Source organism: Oncorhynchus mykiss, chromosome 8 (assembly GCF_057628025.1).
Source record: "Oncorhynchus mykiss isolate SJ-2025 chromosome 8, ASM5762802v1, whole genome shotgun sequence".
Taxonomy (NCBI): Eukaryota; Metazoa; Chordata; class Actinopteri; order Salmoniformes; family Salmonidae; genus Oncorhynchus; species Oncorhynchus mykiss.
Genome location: NC_143029.1, coordinates 21,637,462 through 21,657,130, shown reverse-complemented (window position 1 = coordinate 21,657,130; position 19,669 = coordinate 21,637,462). Strand labels below are relative to the sequence as shown.

General features: G+C 44.3%; 1 protein-coding gene across 18 annotated transcripts in view; it reads right to left on the bottom strand.

Moving 5' to 3' along the window:
* Nucleotides 1-19,669, bottom strand: part of LOC110529583 (protein FAM184A) — a 110,708-nt gene that overhangs the window by 50,417 nt on the left and 40,622 nt on the right. For all 18 annotated transcript variants that reach the window (XM_036985007.2, XM_036985012.2, XM_036985010.2 and 15 more), the window contains 6 exons: nucleotides 16,872-17,726; nucleotides 13,621-13,756; nucleotides 10,064-10,245; nucleotides 7,505-7,690; nucleotides 2,869-2,991; nucleotides 2,192-2,353 (listed from right to left, as the gene is read on the bottom strand). In XM_036985007.2, coding sequence (XP_036840902.1) covers nucleotides 2,192-2,353; nucleotides 2,869-2,991; nucleotides 7,505-7,690; nucleotides 10,064-10,245; nucleotides 13,621-13,756; nucleotides 16,872-17,726 — 1,644 coding nt within the window. The remainder of the gene's footprint in view (nucleotides 1-2,191; nucleotides 2,354-2,868; nucleotides 2,992-7,504; nucleotides 7,691-10,063; nucleotides 10,246-13,620; nucleotides 13,757-16,871; nucleotides 17,727-19,669) is intronic.

Below are 19,669 nucleotides of genomic sequence, written 5' to 3'. Positions count from 1 at the left end.
TATATGAAGAATTGGAATCTGGGACAAAGCTGCTGGAAAGCCTGCTTGGCATATGAAGAATTGGAATCCGGGACAAAGCTGCTGGAAAGCCTGCTTGGCATATGAAGAATTGGAATCTGGGACAAAGCTGCTGGAAAGCCTGCTTGGCATATGAAGAATTGGAATCTGGGACAAAACTGCTGGAAAGCCTGCTTGGCATATGAAGAATTGGAATCTGGGACAAAGCTGCTGGAAAGCCTGCTTGACATATGAAGAATTGGAATCTGGGACAAAGCGGGTGGACGTGAAAGATTTAGTAAGGGAATAGACTCAAGGCTATTCAGTACAGATAAACTTTATTACCCCCATAAATAAGCTTAATATACAATCAATAAATACCTGGTCAGAAGAGGGAATGAGGAAGGAAAATCATTAGGGTGCCTGTTGGAGAATCCAATGGCTCCCTGATGAGGTAAATACCACCAAGGACCCATAAAAAATCAATTTGTGTGTGTTTGCGTGTGCCTGCCTGTGTGTGTGTGTTTGTGTGTATGTACAGTGCCTTGCGAAAGTATTCGGCCCCCTTGAACTTTGCGACCTTTTGCCACATTTCAGGCTTCAAACATAAAGATATAAAACTGTATTTTTTTGTGAAGAATCAACAACAAGTGGGACACAATCATGAAGTGGAACGACATTTATTGGATATTTCAAACTTTTTAACAAATCAAAAACTGAAAAATTGGGCGTGCAAAATTATTCAGCCCCTTTACTTTCAGTGCAGCAAACTCTCTCCAGAAGTTCAGTGAGGATCTCTGAATGATCCAATGTTGACCTAAATGACTAATGATGATAAATACAATCCACCTGTGTGTAATCAAGTCTCCGTATTAATGCACCTGCACTGTGATAGTCTCAGAGGTCCGTTAAAAGCGCAGAGAGCATCATGAAGAACAAGGAACACACCAGGCAGGTCCGAGATACTGTTGTGAACAAGTTTAAAGCCGGATTTGGATACAAAAAGATTTCCCAAGCTTTAAACATCCCAAGGAGCACTGTGCAAGCGATAATATTGAAATGGAAGGAGTATCAGACCACTGCAAATCTACCAAGACCTGGCCGTCCCTCTAAACTTTCAGCTCATACAAGGAGAAGACTGATCAGAGATGCAGCCAAGAGGCCCATGATCACTCTGGATGAACTGCAGAGATCTACAGCTGAGGTGGGAGACTCTGTCCATAGGACAACAATCAGTCGTATATTGCCCAAATCTGGCCTTTATGGAAGAGTGGCAAGAAGAAAGCCATTTCTTAAAGATATCCATAAAAAGTGTCGTTTAAAGTTTGCCACAAGCCACCTGGGAGACACACCAAACATGTGGAAGAAGGTGCTCTGGTCAGATGAAACCAAAATTGAACTTTTTGGCAACAATGCAAAACGTTATGTTTGGCGTAAAAGCAACACAGCTGAACACACCATCCCCACTGTCAAACATGGTGGTGGCAGCATCATGGTTTGGGCCTGCTTTTCTTCAGCAGGGACAGGGAAGATGGTTAAAATTGATGGGAAGATGGATGGAGCCAAATACAGGACCATTCTGGAAGAAAACCTGATGGAGTCTGCAAAAGACCTGAGACTGGGACGGAGATTTGTCTTCCAACAAGACAATGATCCAAAACATAAAGCAAAATCTACAATGGAATGGTTCAAAAATAAACATATCCAGGTGTTAGAATGGCCAAGTCAAAGTCCAGACCTGAATCCAATCGAGAATCTGTGGAAAGAACTGAAAACTGCTGTTCACAAATGCTCTCCATCCAACCTCACTGAGCTCGAGCTGTTTTGCAAGGAGGAATGGGAAAAAATGTCAGTCTCTTGATGTGCAAAACTGATAGAGACATACCCCAAGCGACTTACAGCTGTTATCGCAGCAAAAGGTGGCGCTACAAAGTATTAACTTAAGGGGGCTGAATAATTTTGCACGCCCAATTTTTCAGTTTTTGATTTGTTAAAAAAGTTTGAAATATCCAATAAATGTCGTTCCACTTCATGATTGTGTCCCACTTGTTGTTGATTCGTCACAAAAAAATACAGTTTTATATCTTTATGTTTGAAACCTGAAATGTGGCAAAAGGTCGCAAAGTTCAAGGGGGCCGAATACTTTCGCAAGGCACTGTATGTGTGTGTGTGTGCGCTGTAACAGTGCTATCACCTGCAGGGCGGTCAGCAGGTTGCTGGTCTCTCTCAGTCTGGCCCTGGTAGCGTCCAACTCCTCCACTAGTTTGTCCTGGGCCTCCTTCAGGTTGGAGATGTGTCCCTCTGCTGAACCCATGCCCTGCTCACCCTCCTTCACCAGCTCCTGCAGGCGCAACACCTGCACACAGGGGAGGGACAGGGAGGGAGGGAGAGCAGACCCACACTCAGCACAGAACAAGAATAAAGGCTAGAAGTCTATCATACACCACAGTACCCAGACAGGCTTTAAAAACGGCTGTAATAAAGTAGAGTCAAATATATTCCCTTTTGTAATAAATTACAATTGGGAATCTGCACTTGAAATGAGTCAAGACACACTCTACACATCAGCAGCTGTTCTCTAGAAGTCTCTCAGTGCTCAGAGAGGCCTTAATATCTTAACCAGCTGTAATGAACTCCTAGACATTCCCTTCAGTAGAGTTGGGAAACTGCACTTCAAATGAGCCAAGACATACATTCCTGCTGTTATTTTCCTTTCAAACCTGGTTTGTTTTCTGAGAATCGAAAGCATCAAAATTCAAAGAACACCAATTAGCACCAGTAATTCTAATTCTATGTGTCTGACCACAATACATGGTCAAAATGAATTGAGAAAGAGGAGAGATCTGATAGGTAGAGTGACTCATGACTGACCTCCTGATTGGCTTGTTCAAGTTTGGCGGCGAGCTCCTCCCTCAGGCTGTCCAGTTGTTGTCTGAGAAGGTTCTTCTGCTCCACCAATGAGAGCCTCTCCCTCTCAAACTGCTGCTCCATTTCCTGTAGGCATACCACAAAGACTGTTATAATAATACCAGCACAATAACCATTACAGGGCTTACAATATTATAGGCTTTTTATGATTTGAAAATACTTTGTAGATATAATTGTGCTTTTAGAGGAAAATCAATGAGGAAAATCAATGACAGTTTAAAAGGGAATGAATAGTACATGAAAGGACAATAGTTGGCATTATTCACATGAATACACTAATAAAAAGAGTTTTGTCAGCATCGTTGTTACACAATCCGGTAATATGGATTCAGTGGAGCTCTTTGGAGGAGGGCTTGTTTCGAGAGCTGTTATATTTAGGAGGTTGTGTGTGTGTGTGTGTTTAAATCACAAGTGACACATTAAATGTGGTACCCCAGGGCAGGTGGTTAATATCCTGCTGGGAAAACAGATGACGTGAGTGAGTTCATTATTTAAGCAAAGTCAGGCCACTCAAGACAAAGATGTCTGCAAAGCAAATAAAAGATGCAGCGTTTACTGATAAAAGTCATGTCACATTATGGAACTCCATTTGCAGGGAGGAAAGATTTTTCCGCTGTGACGGTGCGATATCACAGATCAAATGCAGCCTTCAGACATTTCTCGTATGGCATAGATCGCTAGTCTACCATTTCACTCTCATTGCAGGATATTTGTGCCAGTAGACGACACCAAAGTGACAATATAAATCAGTAGACATCACCATAGCAGGGACAGGCCAATGAGATGGAGGGAATGAGTGGCATTTTTAGCACCAGGCATGGAAATGCCATGAAATTCTCAACAGCTCTGCATCTCTTAACGTCAGCGCTGATTCAACTGTGGACAGGACATTGTTCAAACCCCTTCATATAGGCCTACATCTTCTACGAAAACAGAAGTCTTGACCACTTTCATAAAAACATTATGACTAGTATATTACTCTTAAGAGTTTGTTCTTAACTGACTTGCCTAGTTAAATAAAGGTAAAATAAAATAAAACTCTGAAAGGACGCCTTGGAGCCAAATCAATGACTGCCAAATAAACACAATGCATTGAGCTGACTAGTGACAGACTACTATGTGAACCATGTCCACTCCAATATTAAAGGTTCCTCTGATACAGAAGGGGATTGACACTCTGCAGCATGATCCTCTCCCTCTGTAACTTCGGTTCATGCTTTCCAATGACCCAAAATGGAATATACCACAGACACATCAAAGTGCAATCTCAAAAGGTCTTTATATGAGCAGAAGACTGGTCAGCGCGATGGACTAAGTAAGGCTGAGTACTGCGCTGCACACTGTAGGTGCGTGTCTGGTAGGTTAAGGCTACATCGTTTAGCGCTTTCATCCTTCTCTGCACTCACATATGCAAATAGGAGCTCATCTATGTTTCGTGATCCCATCCCAACAAGAGTGTATGACATTATGCATTTAATCTTGTTAGAGTCTTCCCCTATGTTTCTTTTTTACACTGGGTGTCAAGTTAAGGGATGTGTGTGCGAAGACGTTGAGTTCCCATTTCCCACGCTTCTTGAATAAGTGCATACTCTTCAAAGCTTCTAAACGTTTAGTGTGCCACACAAAGTCTGTCAGCCGGGCCACGGTAGTTTGACTAGTCACTAGTTCTATCTCAGTGTCCAAACTAAAAAGTCCATCCCACACCTTGGTGCTGACGACAAAATGACTCTCTGCTGTACGCAGAGGAAGAGCCTGGGGGAGTTGGCCCAAAATATGATGTCAGCTGCCGCCACATGGCCTTGTCAAGCTGCTCTTTGCGACTACAATGACTCACCGCCGCACAAACATCGACCCATTTCATTATGCTCTCCTTTCTCCGCTCTCTCCATTCCCATTTGAGAGAGCGAGGAGCAGAGATGATAGATAGAGAAATTCTCTCTCACTCACACACACACACACACACACACACACACACACGGGATCGACCAACGTTTGTCTGCCTGAGATAAGGTTCCTGAAAGCAGCTGGTGAGGTGCAGACAGGTGTAATCACAGTCTTCCTCTGCCGATGAGACTCCGGAGCTCAAATAGCATCCTGGTGGAAGAACAAGAGGGGTCGTTACCTCCATTTCCTCCCATTTAAAACAAGAGGGGTCGTTACCTCCATTTCCTCCCATTTAAAACAAGAGAGGTCGTTACCTCCATTTCCTCCCATTTAAAACAAGAGGGGTCGTTACCTCCATTTCCTCCCATTTAAAACAGGAAGGAGAAACAGTGGAAAATGTGTTGACTATGAAGAATTAACAGGGTCATTGTGTGTCAGAGACACCCACGCACGTACACACATTCCAAAGCCCATGAGGAAAGCCACTGTCATCCTTCAAATTGCCAGAGAGTAGTGGCCACAATGGTGTTAGGTTGGCCGGCCCTGATATAAACAAGGGACTGGCTAATTACATCGGCTTAACCCAACATCTGTCATTTGGCCGGTATTTTATTACATAAAGAGTAAATCATGCAACCATGTTGGAGAGGGACGAGTTGACAGGAGCCTTTGGCAGCTACCGAGCTGAGAAATAAAAAGATGACTAATTGCATTTTGGCTGAGTCAATCGTGCATGTCTTTTGAGTGCTTTAATTGAATATGTTATCAGTCAGGGATATCAAAACAGACAGTTTAGTCATGTCACTGCAGCAGATGTTTTCAAGCAGATAGAAAACAAAAAAAGAGTAATTATTTAATAGAGTGAGAGCCAGGTTCTGTCAGCATCTCCAACACCTCGGCATAGGCAGGTCCTGGAACAGTGTGTGTGTGTGTGTTTGAGTGGTTGGGCTGAGCAGAGCGGGGTGGGGAGATTGTTGTCATGGTAGTTTATAACGAGGCGTGGGTGCTAGGCACTGCTCTACTGCCTGCAGGACTAGAGCTGAGGCAGCAGAGCTCTGAGCCCTGACACACACAGAGAGCACACTGGGAAAGAGGCAGACACAGGCCTGGGACACACAGACACAACCTGAGAGACACAGACACAACCTGGGACACACAGACACAACCTGAGAGACACAGACACAACCTGGGACACACAGACACAACCTGGGACACACAGACACAACCTGAGAGACACAGACACAACCTGAGAGACACAGACACAACCTGAGAGACACAGACACAACCTGAGAGACACAGACACAACCTGAGAGACACAGACACAACCTGAGAGACACAGACACAACCTGGGACACACAGACACAACCTGGGACACACAGACACAACCTGAGAGACACAGACACAACCTGAGAGACACAGACACAACCTGAGAGACACAGACACAACCTGGGACACACAGACACAACCTGGGACACACAGACACAACCTGGGACACACAGACACAACCTGGGACACACAGACACAACCTGAGAGACACAGACACAACCTGGGACACACAAACACAACCTGAGAGACACAGACACAACCTGAGATACACAGACACATCATGGGACACACAAACACAACCTGAGAGACACAGACACAACCTGAGAGACACAGACATGGCGGAGGTACATTGCACTGGGCTCTCATACAGAGAAGGCTGAACAGAGAGAAATACCTAATCAAGAACTGAGCAAAACAGGGCCCTAAAAGCTGAGGGAGACTAGTGACAAACCACATTACAGCAAGGAAACTATATATTTTTTTGGATGGGTCTGTTGTCAACCAATATAACCAATCTCTTTCTGTATGATTTTAAACCACTAGACATCCATAGTGGAAGCACTTATGTGTTCTGTGTGGAATGGAAGGCAGCACTTGAGGGTAGTCAAAGCTATACCAGCATAGAGCTGTTCTCAACACTCATGGGACTGCCTTGACAAGTAGCTCTGACAAGCTGTAGAGCCAAACCAGCACGGAAAAGCCTGGAATTCATGCATGCAAATGACATGGAGGGACTTGGAGGAAAGATAAGCTGTTCTGCCCATGGTAATGAGTCTCTCGCTCTCTCCCTTCTCCTCTCTCTCTTTCTGGCTATCCACGGCTCTCTTTCTCGGTCTCTACAGAGTGGTTCCACCAGCTGTTTGTAGTCCGTGATTAATTAAAAACCTATTTCAAACTGGTAATCATTGGGCTTTCATAATAAGGTTCAGACTCAGCATTGACCTTTTCTCTTATCCCCACATTCAATTAGTAGAAGAGAATCATTGTTTCAACTGTTGTTCTTTAGTCTTGCTGTTGGATCCTATGTGACTTGGTTCATTAGGGTGGTTGTAATGGCACTGTGCACTGCAAGAGCAGATGAGTGTAGTTTGGTATAGATATGCACAATAATGCAATTAGATAATGTATTACCCCGTAAGCCAAGGCCATTTGCTATTCATAACAATAGCCAAATCATAGCAAATCATAGCTTGGAGGTGAAGTGATTGTTTCTGCAGTGGAAATCCCAATCCCATCCCATTGCTGAGGTGTGTAGGTGCAGTTTCGCTGCTGTGTGTGTGTGTGTGTGTGTGTGTGTGTTGCGTAGATTCAGTGCAGTGTTACCTAAGGTGTGTGTGTGTGTGTGTGTGTGTGTGTACACTCTTCTTACGGCCAGTAGCCAGCTCCTCTCCGTCTCGGCAGTAGTCTGTGTGTTCTCCAGGGTGGTCCGGTGTTTTTTCGACAGCTCCTCCAGCGCCCGGGTCTGTGACTCTTTGAAGTGGGCGGCATCGTCCTCGTATTTGGCACGCATGTTTACCATCTCCTTCTCATACATCTGCTTCTCCTCCCGTAGAGTCTGACAGAACAACACAGACACAACACCATGACAGTATGCCCTGTGATAATCAAAAGACGTTTGATTCTAGTTTTATTAAAACCCAGCTGTGAACAGAATGCTAAACTCATTACTGTCTTATTTCTATTTCCTTTGAGTCATTTGAGTGAGCTTGAGTCAGCCACGTACAGGTAACATGTGAACGGCTGTTTGGTGTCTTGTAACGGAGGAAAGTGACAGCCTGAAGATGCTTCAAATCCCCTCTGACACATTATTCCCATTCAGAGATGAGGCTCAAGCAGCAAGCCAAAACGAACGGAGAGAGAGGCCTCTATTACCAGACAAGAGAGAGAGAGAGCAGCGTTTCTCAGCATGCCAGTGGCCCAGTGGATTACTGCACAATTCACTCACACCTCCGTTCACAGCAGGTTGCCATAGTAACACCTAACTCAAGGCTATGGTAATGGCAAACAGAACAGAAGATTTCCTAGAAACTGGAGAGATGAGGTCAGGTTTTCAGGCTACAGCATTGCGGTAAAAGTGGCTAGGGCTCCCGAGTGGCGCAGCGGTCTAAGGCACTGCATCTCAGTGCAAGAGGCTTCATTACAGTCCCTGGTTCGAACCCAGGCTGTATCACATCCGGCCGTGATTGGGAGTCCCATAGGGCGGCGCACAATTGGCCCAGTGTCGTCAGGGTTTTGCCGGGGTAGGCCGTCATTGCAAATAAGAATTTGTTCGCTCCCTGACTTGCTTAGTTACATAAAGGTTAAAGAGAGACAGGGACATAGCATTGAGTCACTGTCACTGTCAACAGAACACGCTACCTGTCTTGAGAGCGTATTGATAACAGGAGGTTGGTGGCACCTCCATTGGGGAGGACGGGCTCGTGGTAATGGCAGGAGCGGAGTAAGTGGAATGATATCAAATACGTCAAACACATGGTTTGATGTCATTCCATTCGCTCCGTTCCAGCACTTATTATGAGGCGTCCTCCCCTCAGCAGCCTCCACTGATATCGTCATGCAGAACGGCATATTGCGAAAGCTTCAACTGTACATTTTACCATAATGTAAACGATGAATGAAAAATAGATTATACTTGACATTCATTTACGGGGGAAGTGCAGTTTGTCTTCGGCTCTACTGTTGGTAAATAAGGAGCATGACCATCTGCAGTTTTGTGTGTTCAGAAGCCATGCATATTTCAGGGCTCCGTAACTCCTGAGAGCACAGAGGACTTTCCAAGGAGCCATCTAAATGCTTAGTCGTAAAATCTGAGTTTATATGTGTAATCTGACATTAATAATTGAAGTTAAATGCTATTTTACAACCAGAAAGCATGGCTGAAAGAAAAATGCTGACTATAGTGGAAGTAGCAGCCATGGCTAATAGTTGAGATATATGAAGCGAATTGTGACACAAAATGGATGTCTATTTACAGCTAAAGTGTAGTCTCCTAAATCGAAATAATCAGCTAAACGTCAACAAAAAATGGTTTTGTCCAGTAACTTCTCTTTCCAAGATGTTGAGTTTTGGGAATAGCGCTCAGCCATTAATCAAAATGTTGAGCTTCCTTTCGGTTATTTAACAACTAATTGACCGACGTTGGTTCAATTACTTGAATTCCATTTAGTTAGTGAGCTCAACGCGCCGTTTTCTCTAGGGAGAAATCAAACTATTCACGAGAGAATTTGTCAAGAACTATGTGGGACGTTGGGCTGATTGGAAGTTTTCATTAGGCAAATAATCAACCTAGTTCATCACAGAAACGTGAGATAACGTTAGATGGTTGACTGGCTGGCTGCTACTGTCTGAGCAGAGATCAGATGATGACGGAATGAAAAATAAGACAAAAAAAACTAAGTAATATACACAACTGTAATATTTTATTAAAGTAAGTAAAGTAAGTGAATAAATGATGGTTTAATAAGTGTCCAGCAGTAATGGGCATTCACTACCATCAAGGGGCTCATATAGTTTAATTCTGTGTTGTTACAGCATTCAACCCACTGTCAGGAAGAAGGCAGGTGATGGCTGAGGGAACCTCTAAAATAATTTTAATGTCATTATTTGATAACGCATTTAATGTTTTTTTTTTTTTATTGAAACACAAATCGAAAACCGTGATAATTTTTTAATAGTCAAACCGACCTCACAAAGCACTAATCGCTCAGCACTAGTAGTGAATTAAACATGGAGGGGTGGATTTAGGCCCTGCAGCAGCTGATGGCCAGTAAAGCAGTGAGGAGTGTTTAACTGGGGTGATCTGTTGTAAACACGTTCAAACCTAATATTTTCTCTTTAGAGGAGCTGGTGCAGAATAAGAGTCTGTCCTCAGACAACTCCAGGCTCCAGTGGCAGAAATACAGTTCCCTCCACACCCCTGAAGGCTCACCTTCTCCAGGGAGAGAATTTGTTGCCTCTGCCTGTCGTCCAGTGCTTGGGACTTGTTCTGCAGGGCCCCGCGTTCCTCTTCTAGACGTACCACTTTGTCCTTCAGACGAGACTTCTCAGACTCCAGGTCCCGGATGGCTGCCTCGTGGTTCATCTGAGTGGCTTGCAGGCTGCCAATGTGACCTGCAGAGGAGAGGAAGAGAGAGAGAGATAGAGAGAGATGAAGAGAGAGAACACAGTGACAAACAGTCCAGCCAGACAGGGCTATTAGAATGACATTACCTGTAACAGCAGTGTAACCACAGAGAGTTGCCCTGGGTCAATGTACTGTTTAAACATTGACGTTTCGGTGAGCCAGTATTTCATTGCCAGATGAAATATTGATGCAGCAAGGCATCACTAATAATCAAATGAGATCACACAGGCATGGCTGTGAGTATACAGCAGGGCTGGCTGCAGTATAGACCGTACAAAGTGCAGCACGCCGTAAACTAGGCATAATTAATTTGAACACGGCTTTCACCTCCTTGGGCTCATGACTACCATCAATGCAGGGATACACCATTTCACCATTAAACAGTTATGTTACAGCAGTTCAGATTAGCCCAAGTAGCCGTGATGCTAATATTCTAAGTGTTTCTCCAACAGCTAAGAGGTGAGTGTTTTCAGCAGCAGCAGCAGCCTCTCTGTGTCTGATGCCAAACATGGGGCTGCAGATATATACAGTACTACACAGCTACACAATAGGCACCACAGAACATTCCAGACACAAAGGCAAACAAGTTTTTTTTCTCTCTGTCCTTGATGTATACCTTGACCACGGTATGACAGGCATTTGAACCACAACAGATGTTGCAGGGCTAGATAAGAGCTAGGTGAGGGGGTCTATGTAAGCCCTCTCCCCATCAGGGTACATTCCAGAGCCAGGGGGGGGGGGGGGGGGGGGGGGGTGGTGAAGAGGTCTCGGAGCAGAGCTGGGGCTAGGCTGCAGAGCACACTGGACCTCTGTTGCCGGGATACCGGAGAAGTTATTTGTCACAGCACAATCTCCTGTCAACAGGTACACTAGCTGAAGCTGGAGCTACCTACCTCCAGAATGAATTAAAAACGTCTATCTGGGTTCTGGTTCATTCTGCCATCCACTGGGAATGTATCATACCAGTGAAAAGGAAAGAGTTGCGTGACACATAATTGAGAATAGCTGGAAGCCTATATACAGTAGGTTTGAGCCTGTGTACCTGTGAAAATATCTGATGCAAACTGGTGCAAATACTTTTTTAACCAACATTATTTTAATATTTCATGACTTGAAGTTGTTGATATATACATTTGAAGTCAGAAATTTACATACACGTAGGTTGGAGTCAATAAAACTTGTTTTTCAACCTCTCCACAAATGTCTTGTTAACAAACTATAGTTTTGGCAAGTTGGTTAGGACATCTACTTTGTGCATGACAAGTCATTTTTGACTGTTGACAGACAGATTATTTCACTTATAATTTACTGGATCACAAATCCAGTGGGTCAGAAGTTTACTGTGCCTTTAAACAGCGTGGAAAATTCCAGATGTCATGGCTTCAGAAGCTTCTGATAGGCTAATTGACATCATTTGAGTCAATTGGAGGTGTACCTGTGGATGTATTTCAAGGCCTACCTTCAAACTCAGTGCCTCTTTGCTTGACATCATGGGAAAATCTAAAGAAATCAGCCAAGACCTCAGAAAAAAAAATCATAGACCTCCACAAGTCTGGTTCATCCTTGGGAGCAATTTCCAAACGCCTGAAGGTACCACGTTCATTTGTATAAACAATAGTATGCAAGTATAAACACCATGGGACCATGCAGCCCTCATACCGCTCAGGAAGGAGAAGCGTTCTGTCTCCTAGAGATGAATGTACTTTGGTGCAAAAGTGCAAATCAAATCCAGAACAAGAGCAAAGAACCTTGTGAAGATGCTGGAGGAAACCAGTACAAAAGTATCTATATCCATAGTAAAACGAGTCCTATATAAACACAACCTGAAAGCCGCTAAGCAAGGAAGAAGCCACGGCTCCAAAACCACCATAAAAAAGACTGTGCCTCCTGGGCGGCGCAGTGGTCTAAGGCACTGCATCGCAGTGCTAGCTGTGCCACCAGAGATTCTGGGTTCGAGCCCAGGCTCTGTCGCAGCCGGCCACGACCGGGAGGCCCATGGGGCGGCGCACAATTGGCCCAGCGTCGTCCGGGTTATGGAGAGTTTGGCCGGCAGGGATATCTTTGCGCACAAGCAACTCCTGTGTTGGGCCGGGCGCAGTGCACGCTGACCAGTGCACGCTGACCAGTGCAAGCTGACCAGTGCACGCTGACCAGGTCGCCTGGTGTACTCTGAAGCGGCTGGCTTCCGGGTTGGATGTGCATTGTGTCAAGAAGCAGTGCGGTTTGGTTGGGGTGTCTTGTGATGTGTTTCGGAGGACTCGTGGCTCTTTGCCTCTCCCGATGGGAGTATGCAGCGATGAGACAAGACTGTAATCGCTTGGATATTGGATACAATGAAATTGGGGAGAAAAAAGGGGGTAAAAAAACAACAACAAAAACAGACTACGGTATTCAACTGCACATGGAGACAAAGATCGTACTTTTTGGAGAAATGTCCTCTGGTCCGATGAGGAGGAAAAAGCTTGCAAGCTGAAAAACACCATCCCAACCCTGAAGCACAGCATCATGTTGTGGGGGTGCTTTGGTGCAGGAGGGACTGGTGCACTTCACAAAATGGATGGCATCATGAGAGAGTAAAATTACGTGGATATATTGAAGAAACATCTCAAGACATCAATTAGGAAGTTAAAGCTTGTGGGTCTTCCACATGGACAATGACCCCAAGCATACTTCCAAAGTTGTGGCAAAATGGCTTAAGGACAACAAAGTCATGGTATTGGAGTGGCCATCACAAAGCCCTGACCTCAATTCTATAGAAAATGGGTGAGCAGAACTGAAAAAGCGTGTGTGAGCAAAAGAGATGCCTCAGTTACACCAGCTCTGTAAGGAGGAATGGACCAAAATTCACCCTATTGTGGGAAGCTTGTGGAAGGCTACCCGAAACGGTTGACCCAAGTTAAACAATTTAAAAGGCAATGCTACCAAATACTAATTGAGTGTATGTAAACTTCTGACCCATTGGGAATGTGATGAAAGAAATAAAAGCTGAAATAAATCATTCTCTCTACTATTATTTTGACATTTCACATTCTTAAAATAAAGTGGTGATCCTAATTGACCTATGACAGGGAATATTTACTAGGAATAAATGTCAGGAATTGTGAAAAAGTGAGTTTAAATGTATTTGGCTAAGGTGTATGTAAACTTCCGACTTCAACTGTACATAGACTTAAACGTTGGGGGAAATCAAGTTTGGACTAAGAGTGTTGTGGGTCATTATTCAAATTGTGGTTAATTAGTGTTGTTCAGGTAGTGCGGTACTGTGGGTTGTAACAGAGAAAGGAGGGAAGAAGAGGGGAAGAGAAGGATAGCGTAGAGTGTAGGATAAAAAGGCTTGGGAGGAGGGTGGCATGCTAACTCACTGGCTTTGAGGAGGATCTCTGTGGCCTGCTGCTGCACACGATCTCTGGTGGCCTCCAGCTCACACTCCGCCTCCTTCTGTCGAATCTCCACGATCTCGGCATCCTGCGTCACCTCGTCCAGCTGTTTGCTCAACTCCTGGAGCATAGACAGAGATACACAGAGCACAGGTTAGCTTACCCTCCTGAGGCACAGACACGCATAACACAGGGTCAACTTCCTGACCCGTGTTCATTCTCTCTGCCAGAACAATGAAACAGTATATATATACACGACTCACTCACTCACTCATATGCTCTAATAATCATTTAACTTTCTCTACATCGCTCTCTTTTTTTCTTTCCTGCATTTGCACTCTCTCTGTAGAGATGTAGAGCTCGAGAAACTAGCCACTTTTCATTCTTAATTGGACAGATTTTACAGTATGGTGCATGTTCTCTACTGCTCTCAAGGACTGGCCATGAAATAGTCACTTAGATTTACATTTCCCATGGGAATATAGTCCATATGGAAGTGGAGTTCTAATGCATATGTAAATATATTGACTAGTCTGGTGGGGCAGTAGGAAGCAGGGAGGCATGTAGCCTAGAGGTTAAGAGCATTAGGCCAGTAACCGAAAGGTCGCTGGTTTGAATCCTTAAGCCGACTAGATGAAAAACAATCCGTTGATGTGCCCTTAAAGGAATATTTTGGCATTGAGGCCTTTTATGTAATTCCCCATTTTATATGTCTCTGTATTCAGTATGAAGGAAGCTAAGGTAGTAGACTAACGTAGCATGCTAACAGATAACCATAAACTTCCATTTATTGCGCTAAAGTTAGTTAGCATTGGCTCCCGAAACTACTAACTTACTTCATACTGGAGAAAGACACATACAAATGGTATCCACAAGTTCATCTGACTTTGGGGAAGTAGATAAAGGGCCTCATTGCCAAAATCCCGTAGTATCCCTTTAAACAAGGCACTTAACCCTAATAGCTCCTGTAAGTCGCTCTGGATAAGAGCATCTGCTAAATAACTAAGATGTCAATTTGAAATGTAAACCTTTTTCTGAAGGATCGGTGTGGGGAGAACTTGTTTTTGATTTTGGGACTATATGTCCTCAAGCTAAAATATGATATTAAATTTAAGAACGCCTCGGTGCATCTCCAAATATTAATTTGGAGTTGTAAAGTATCTTAGGCCTTAAGTGCCACATTCCCTCATAAGGCCCGGTTTATATCTATCCTTATAGATACCGGGGCCCCTCAGGGGTGTGTGCTTAGTCCCCTCCTGTACTCCCTGTTCACCCACAACTGAGTGGCCAAGCACGACTCCAACACAATCATTAAGTGTGCTGATGTCACAACAGTGATCACCGACAACGATGAGACCTGGCAGTGTGGTGCCTGGACAACAACCTCTCCCTCAACATGAGCAAGACAAAAGAGCTGATCATGGACTGATCATGACCGGTTGCATCACCGCCTGGTATGGTAACTGCTCAGCATCCAACCATAAGGCGCTACAGAGGGTAGTGCGTACGGCCCAGTTTATTTAGTAAATCTTTTCTTAACTCTAGTTCTTAAACTTCATTGTTGGTTAAGGTTAGTAAGTAAGCATTTGATTTTAAATAACATCTGCATGTTTTGTAGAGAGACAAACCATGCTAGCTAAAGTAAAATAAAAATCTTGTCAGGAGTAAGATAGGGGATGCATTCTGATTGGTCCGTGTGGTATGATTTCCCTGATGAGCAGTTGCTGGTGTGTGTGTGTGATGAGCTGTTTAGTTGGAGAGGACACGCTTTAATCACCCTCACAGTTTGTTTTGTTTCCTTAATGAACAATCAAATTGTGGCGGCATGACTGATATCATCGTGTCACACCTGAGCACCCGTCCCATACTAAACTGACTGGAAGAGCTCCTGGGAGCTATCCATTAAAATACATTCAGAGAAAGTAGCTAACAAAGATCCAGCAATACATGTTACAGAGACTAGGCCTTTGGCTGACTGAAAGGGAATATCTGTAATAACCAGTGTTATAGGGTACATTCCTTCCTGAGTCAAAGCAAAGTTATTTTTGCCATCTCCACCGTGCCACACATATGAATGTGACGAGACTGACAGCTTCTCTGAGCCAGGCAAATTCATTCATCAGAATAATGAGAAAGTTTCTATTGCAATTCCTTTGGATATATCCAAAGGTAAAACAAACTAAAGTGCACATAGTTTGCTGCTATTTCAGCTGCTTGATGTGATAGTGTGTTAGCTTTAGTTGGCTAGCTAGCTAGCTAGCTAGCAAAGGAGAAGTAACGTTAGCCTAGCAATATTTTATTGGACAATCAGCTGGCTGTTGCCTATTTATAAATTATTTATCTCGTCATCGTTGTCTCTCATCATCATTGAACCTCTGTTGCTAGCTACATGCCAATGATTTGTTTAGCATAGCAACATGGAATGAATAGAATGAACGACAGATGAAAACATGAGAATAGAATTAACGACCAGCCTGTTTGGTTAGCAACTTCAGAACTAAGAACTGTTTTTTTGCCCGGACTATATAGTCTGCTGGAAGGATGAAATAAAACAAATGTACTCATTAAAATGAAATGAAACATGTTAATATTTTAAATATATTGCCAACCATTTTATAAAAGCAATACGGCCCTCGAACCCAGGATTATTGTGTGATAACCTCATCCTAAAAACAGCCCTTAGTTGGGAGTTTTCACACAATAATCCCCCGGGTTCTCATGCCTTTTTGCTTAATTATATGATTCCAACTGTTTTTATCTATATCGCACATCAAATCGCAACAGCAATATTTGATCAAAACATTTCCCATATCGTGTAACCCTAGGTAGGAGGAGCATTCTAGGTAGGAGCATTTTTGGTAAAAATCAAAATGATTAAACATTAGGAGAGTGTGAATGATGAAGAGGTCTAATTATGGCAATTTAAATGGACCCTTAAATTTAGATCAAACTGTGGATTACACTTTTTTAATCCTGCGCACTTCAAAGTTTGATTTCAACTTCTAATCATTTCATTAAATGACTATTAAACCACAATGGGATTTTCAGGATTAAGATATTAACTGCTTTCTGGGTTTAAGGATTACAGGGTTTAAAGATTACAGTGATAATTTAACATCAATGCTACATATGCTCTACTATGAAGTTCACTCATGTATCTCTTTAAGACTAATAGCTTTGGGCTCTTTCATTAGGATGTTTAAGCCACAGTTGGGTATCTCCACAGGCTCTCTTACCTTGATATTGCTCTCGGCTGCAGTGAGCGAGGCCTGCAGTTTGTGGGACTTCTCCCTATGTTCCCGGGCCTCCTCCTGCACCCTCTGCAGCTCGGAGCGCAGCTTCCCCAGGGTCTTCTGCAGCGCTGCCTCCTGCATGTGGAACTCCCTCCGCAGCTCCGCCTCAGTCTTCTTCCAGGCCTGCAGGTTATCTGCGGTGAGCTGCTGCGTGCGCTTCATGGCCTCCAGCTCGCGCTCGTAGAAGGCTTGGGCCTTGTTGAGCTTGGCCTCGTACTCCTCCACCAGCCTCTTCTTGTCCCCCTTCACCTCCTCCACACGCTCCGACAGGGACTCCACCTCCACCTTGTGCAGCTGGCCCAGTTTCTCCTGGTCCTTGCTGTGGTTCTGGTTCTGGCTTTGGTGGCTGCGGAGCAGCTCCGACACCTCCTGCCGATGGTTGGCCTTTAGCTCCTCCAGGGCCAGCTTCTTCTCCTGCTCAAACTGGGCCTGCGCCGTGCCGAAAGAGCGCAGCTTCTCCTCGAACGAGTGCCGCATCTCCTCCACCTCACGGGACATGGTGACAACACGCTGTGTGTGCTGGGCCTCAGTGCAGAGCTGCATGTCCTCCACACGCTGCCGGTAGGTCTCAAACTCGGCGAGGGCCTGGCGCTTCATGCGCTCATGCAGCTCCATGGACTCCTCGAGCGACTGGATGCGCTGCTTAAGGTCCATCTCATCGCTGATCTTACTCTTGTACTGCATGATCTTTTCCCGTGTCTCGGACAGGATCTGCTGCACCTCCTCCTCGTGAGCCTCCTTCAGAGTCTGGATGGCCGCCTCGTGCTCGTCGTTCTTGGTGTTCAGAGCGTAGATCACCTTGGGGAGGCAGAGAGAGCATCAGTATGATGGTTGAGAAAGGACAGCATAGAACAAACGCACATCCAATGGATTGTTTGAGCGGGTGCTGGAGATCAAAGTAAATGTTCACCAGTAAGAAAGTTAAAACTGTGTGGGGATGTGTTAGCATTGTCCTCAAACTAAAAGGGATACCTTGAAAGTTTATCATTACTTTGACTTCCTGCAACAATCAAAAAACCACTTATGAGACAGATGATTGACAGTTAAGTGAGTGGCTGACCTTTAAATCCCAAAAATGACTTCCAACTGAAAGCCTGGATAATCTGAATACAAAGTGATTTTCTGGTCACACAGAATTTAGGGGGGAAATACGTTTTACATTTACAGTTCAAAAGCCATGAGAAATTCCCCCCTAATCTTAATCCTCCCTCCCGTCTACTGATCCAGGGTGCTGGCTCCAGGCAGGGTGCTGCCTTACGGAATAAGGCTATTTGTTTTGTCACCAGATAAACCTAGTCAATAATTCATCACTTTAATACTTTTGAAAACGCCTGTCATAAGAAGATAGAGTAGAAATGGAAAATAAAATGCCCTTTTCAGAGAATTGTATCCATATTTTATATGCCAGGGTGAATAACCGGGGGAGGACTGTGCATCTCTTAAACGTTTTGCCAACTTGCCTGTGTTTTTAATATGTTCAGAAAATGTTCATTTTTAAACCGACTCCTATTGGCATCACTCGTACGACTGTCCGTTCCAGCTCTCCATCAAACAAGAGCAGATGCAATACATTGTTCCCAGCCAGGTAGGACAACATTTTAATCAAAGGTTTATTCAAGAAAATACTAAACCAACAGGCATTTCTTGTTTGCTATTGTGACCTCTACTGCTGTGCCATATCTCAATCGCATGGCAAGCTCTCAAAGGAGATAAAAGGCCTATGCAGCAGGATCCCAGCTCAATTCCCATTATAAACATAATATTAATCTTTTAATACCCTCAATGAAAGGCATTCTATGGGAATGAAAGGGCCCCAGCTTGTGAAGTTTCTCACGAGCGATGAGGGCTGAGTCAGAATTCATTTCCATAATTGTTTTGACAAATGACTAGGGGAAAGAGCTAAAAGTTCTGGGCCTATCTGGTGTTGGCTCGGCAATCTAGCCAGCCACATATGAAGAGAGAGATAGAGAGGGAGTGATAAAGAGTGAGATAAAGAGAGAGAGAGAGATGATAGAGAGTGCGGTCTGCAGTCCCATAGGCTCAGCGGGTGAAAGCAGTGGACTGAGAGACAATGGCTTTGGCAGAGAAGTGTGCAGTGATGTCATCATCCCATAATGATTCTCTCCTCCATTTGACCTGAGAGGAACCCTGTTGGCCTGCTGCCTGCCTTCCTCTCTCTCTCTCTTTCTCTCGCTCTCAAAAATATCGACATCATAGTTATGTATTGATCACAAACTCCCAACTCAACATAGTAAATTATTGCTGCTGCCTGGATAAGTGAGCGGAGAAGGTCTCCATGTGTTATTAACATCAGCCGTTCCCACCTCCACAGATCAATGTGTGGAACTGCTGGCTGACTCCAATAGAATTATATGGTCAACCCCACTAAGGCAAACTTTGAGTGGTTGAAATCCCAGCCTTGTGCGCTTTGCGCCAAAAAATGTGAAAGCTGAATCAGTGATTCTAGATGTATACATTCATCACTGATGGGATGTAGTCAATCTGAAACATGAGCCAAAAGCCCCAAGTGTAGGCCTGGACCTACTTAGTGCTACTGAAGCTAGGAATGTGTGGTCTCAGTCATAACACTAAGCTACAACACCTGCAGAGAGGTAAGCCTCATTCATGGTCCCAGAATGGTTTGAAGATGCTGAAGATAGAGAAGAAAGAGTGATCCATTAGATCACAAAAGGCAAAGACACCTCAGGGCTACACTGGAGATGGTTCTGGGCTAAGGTTTC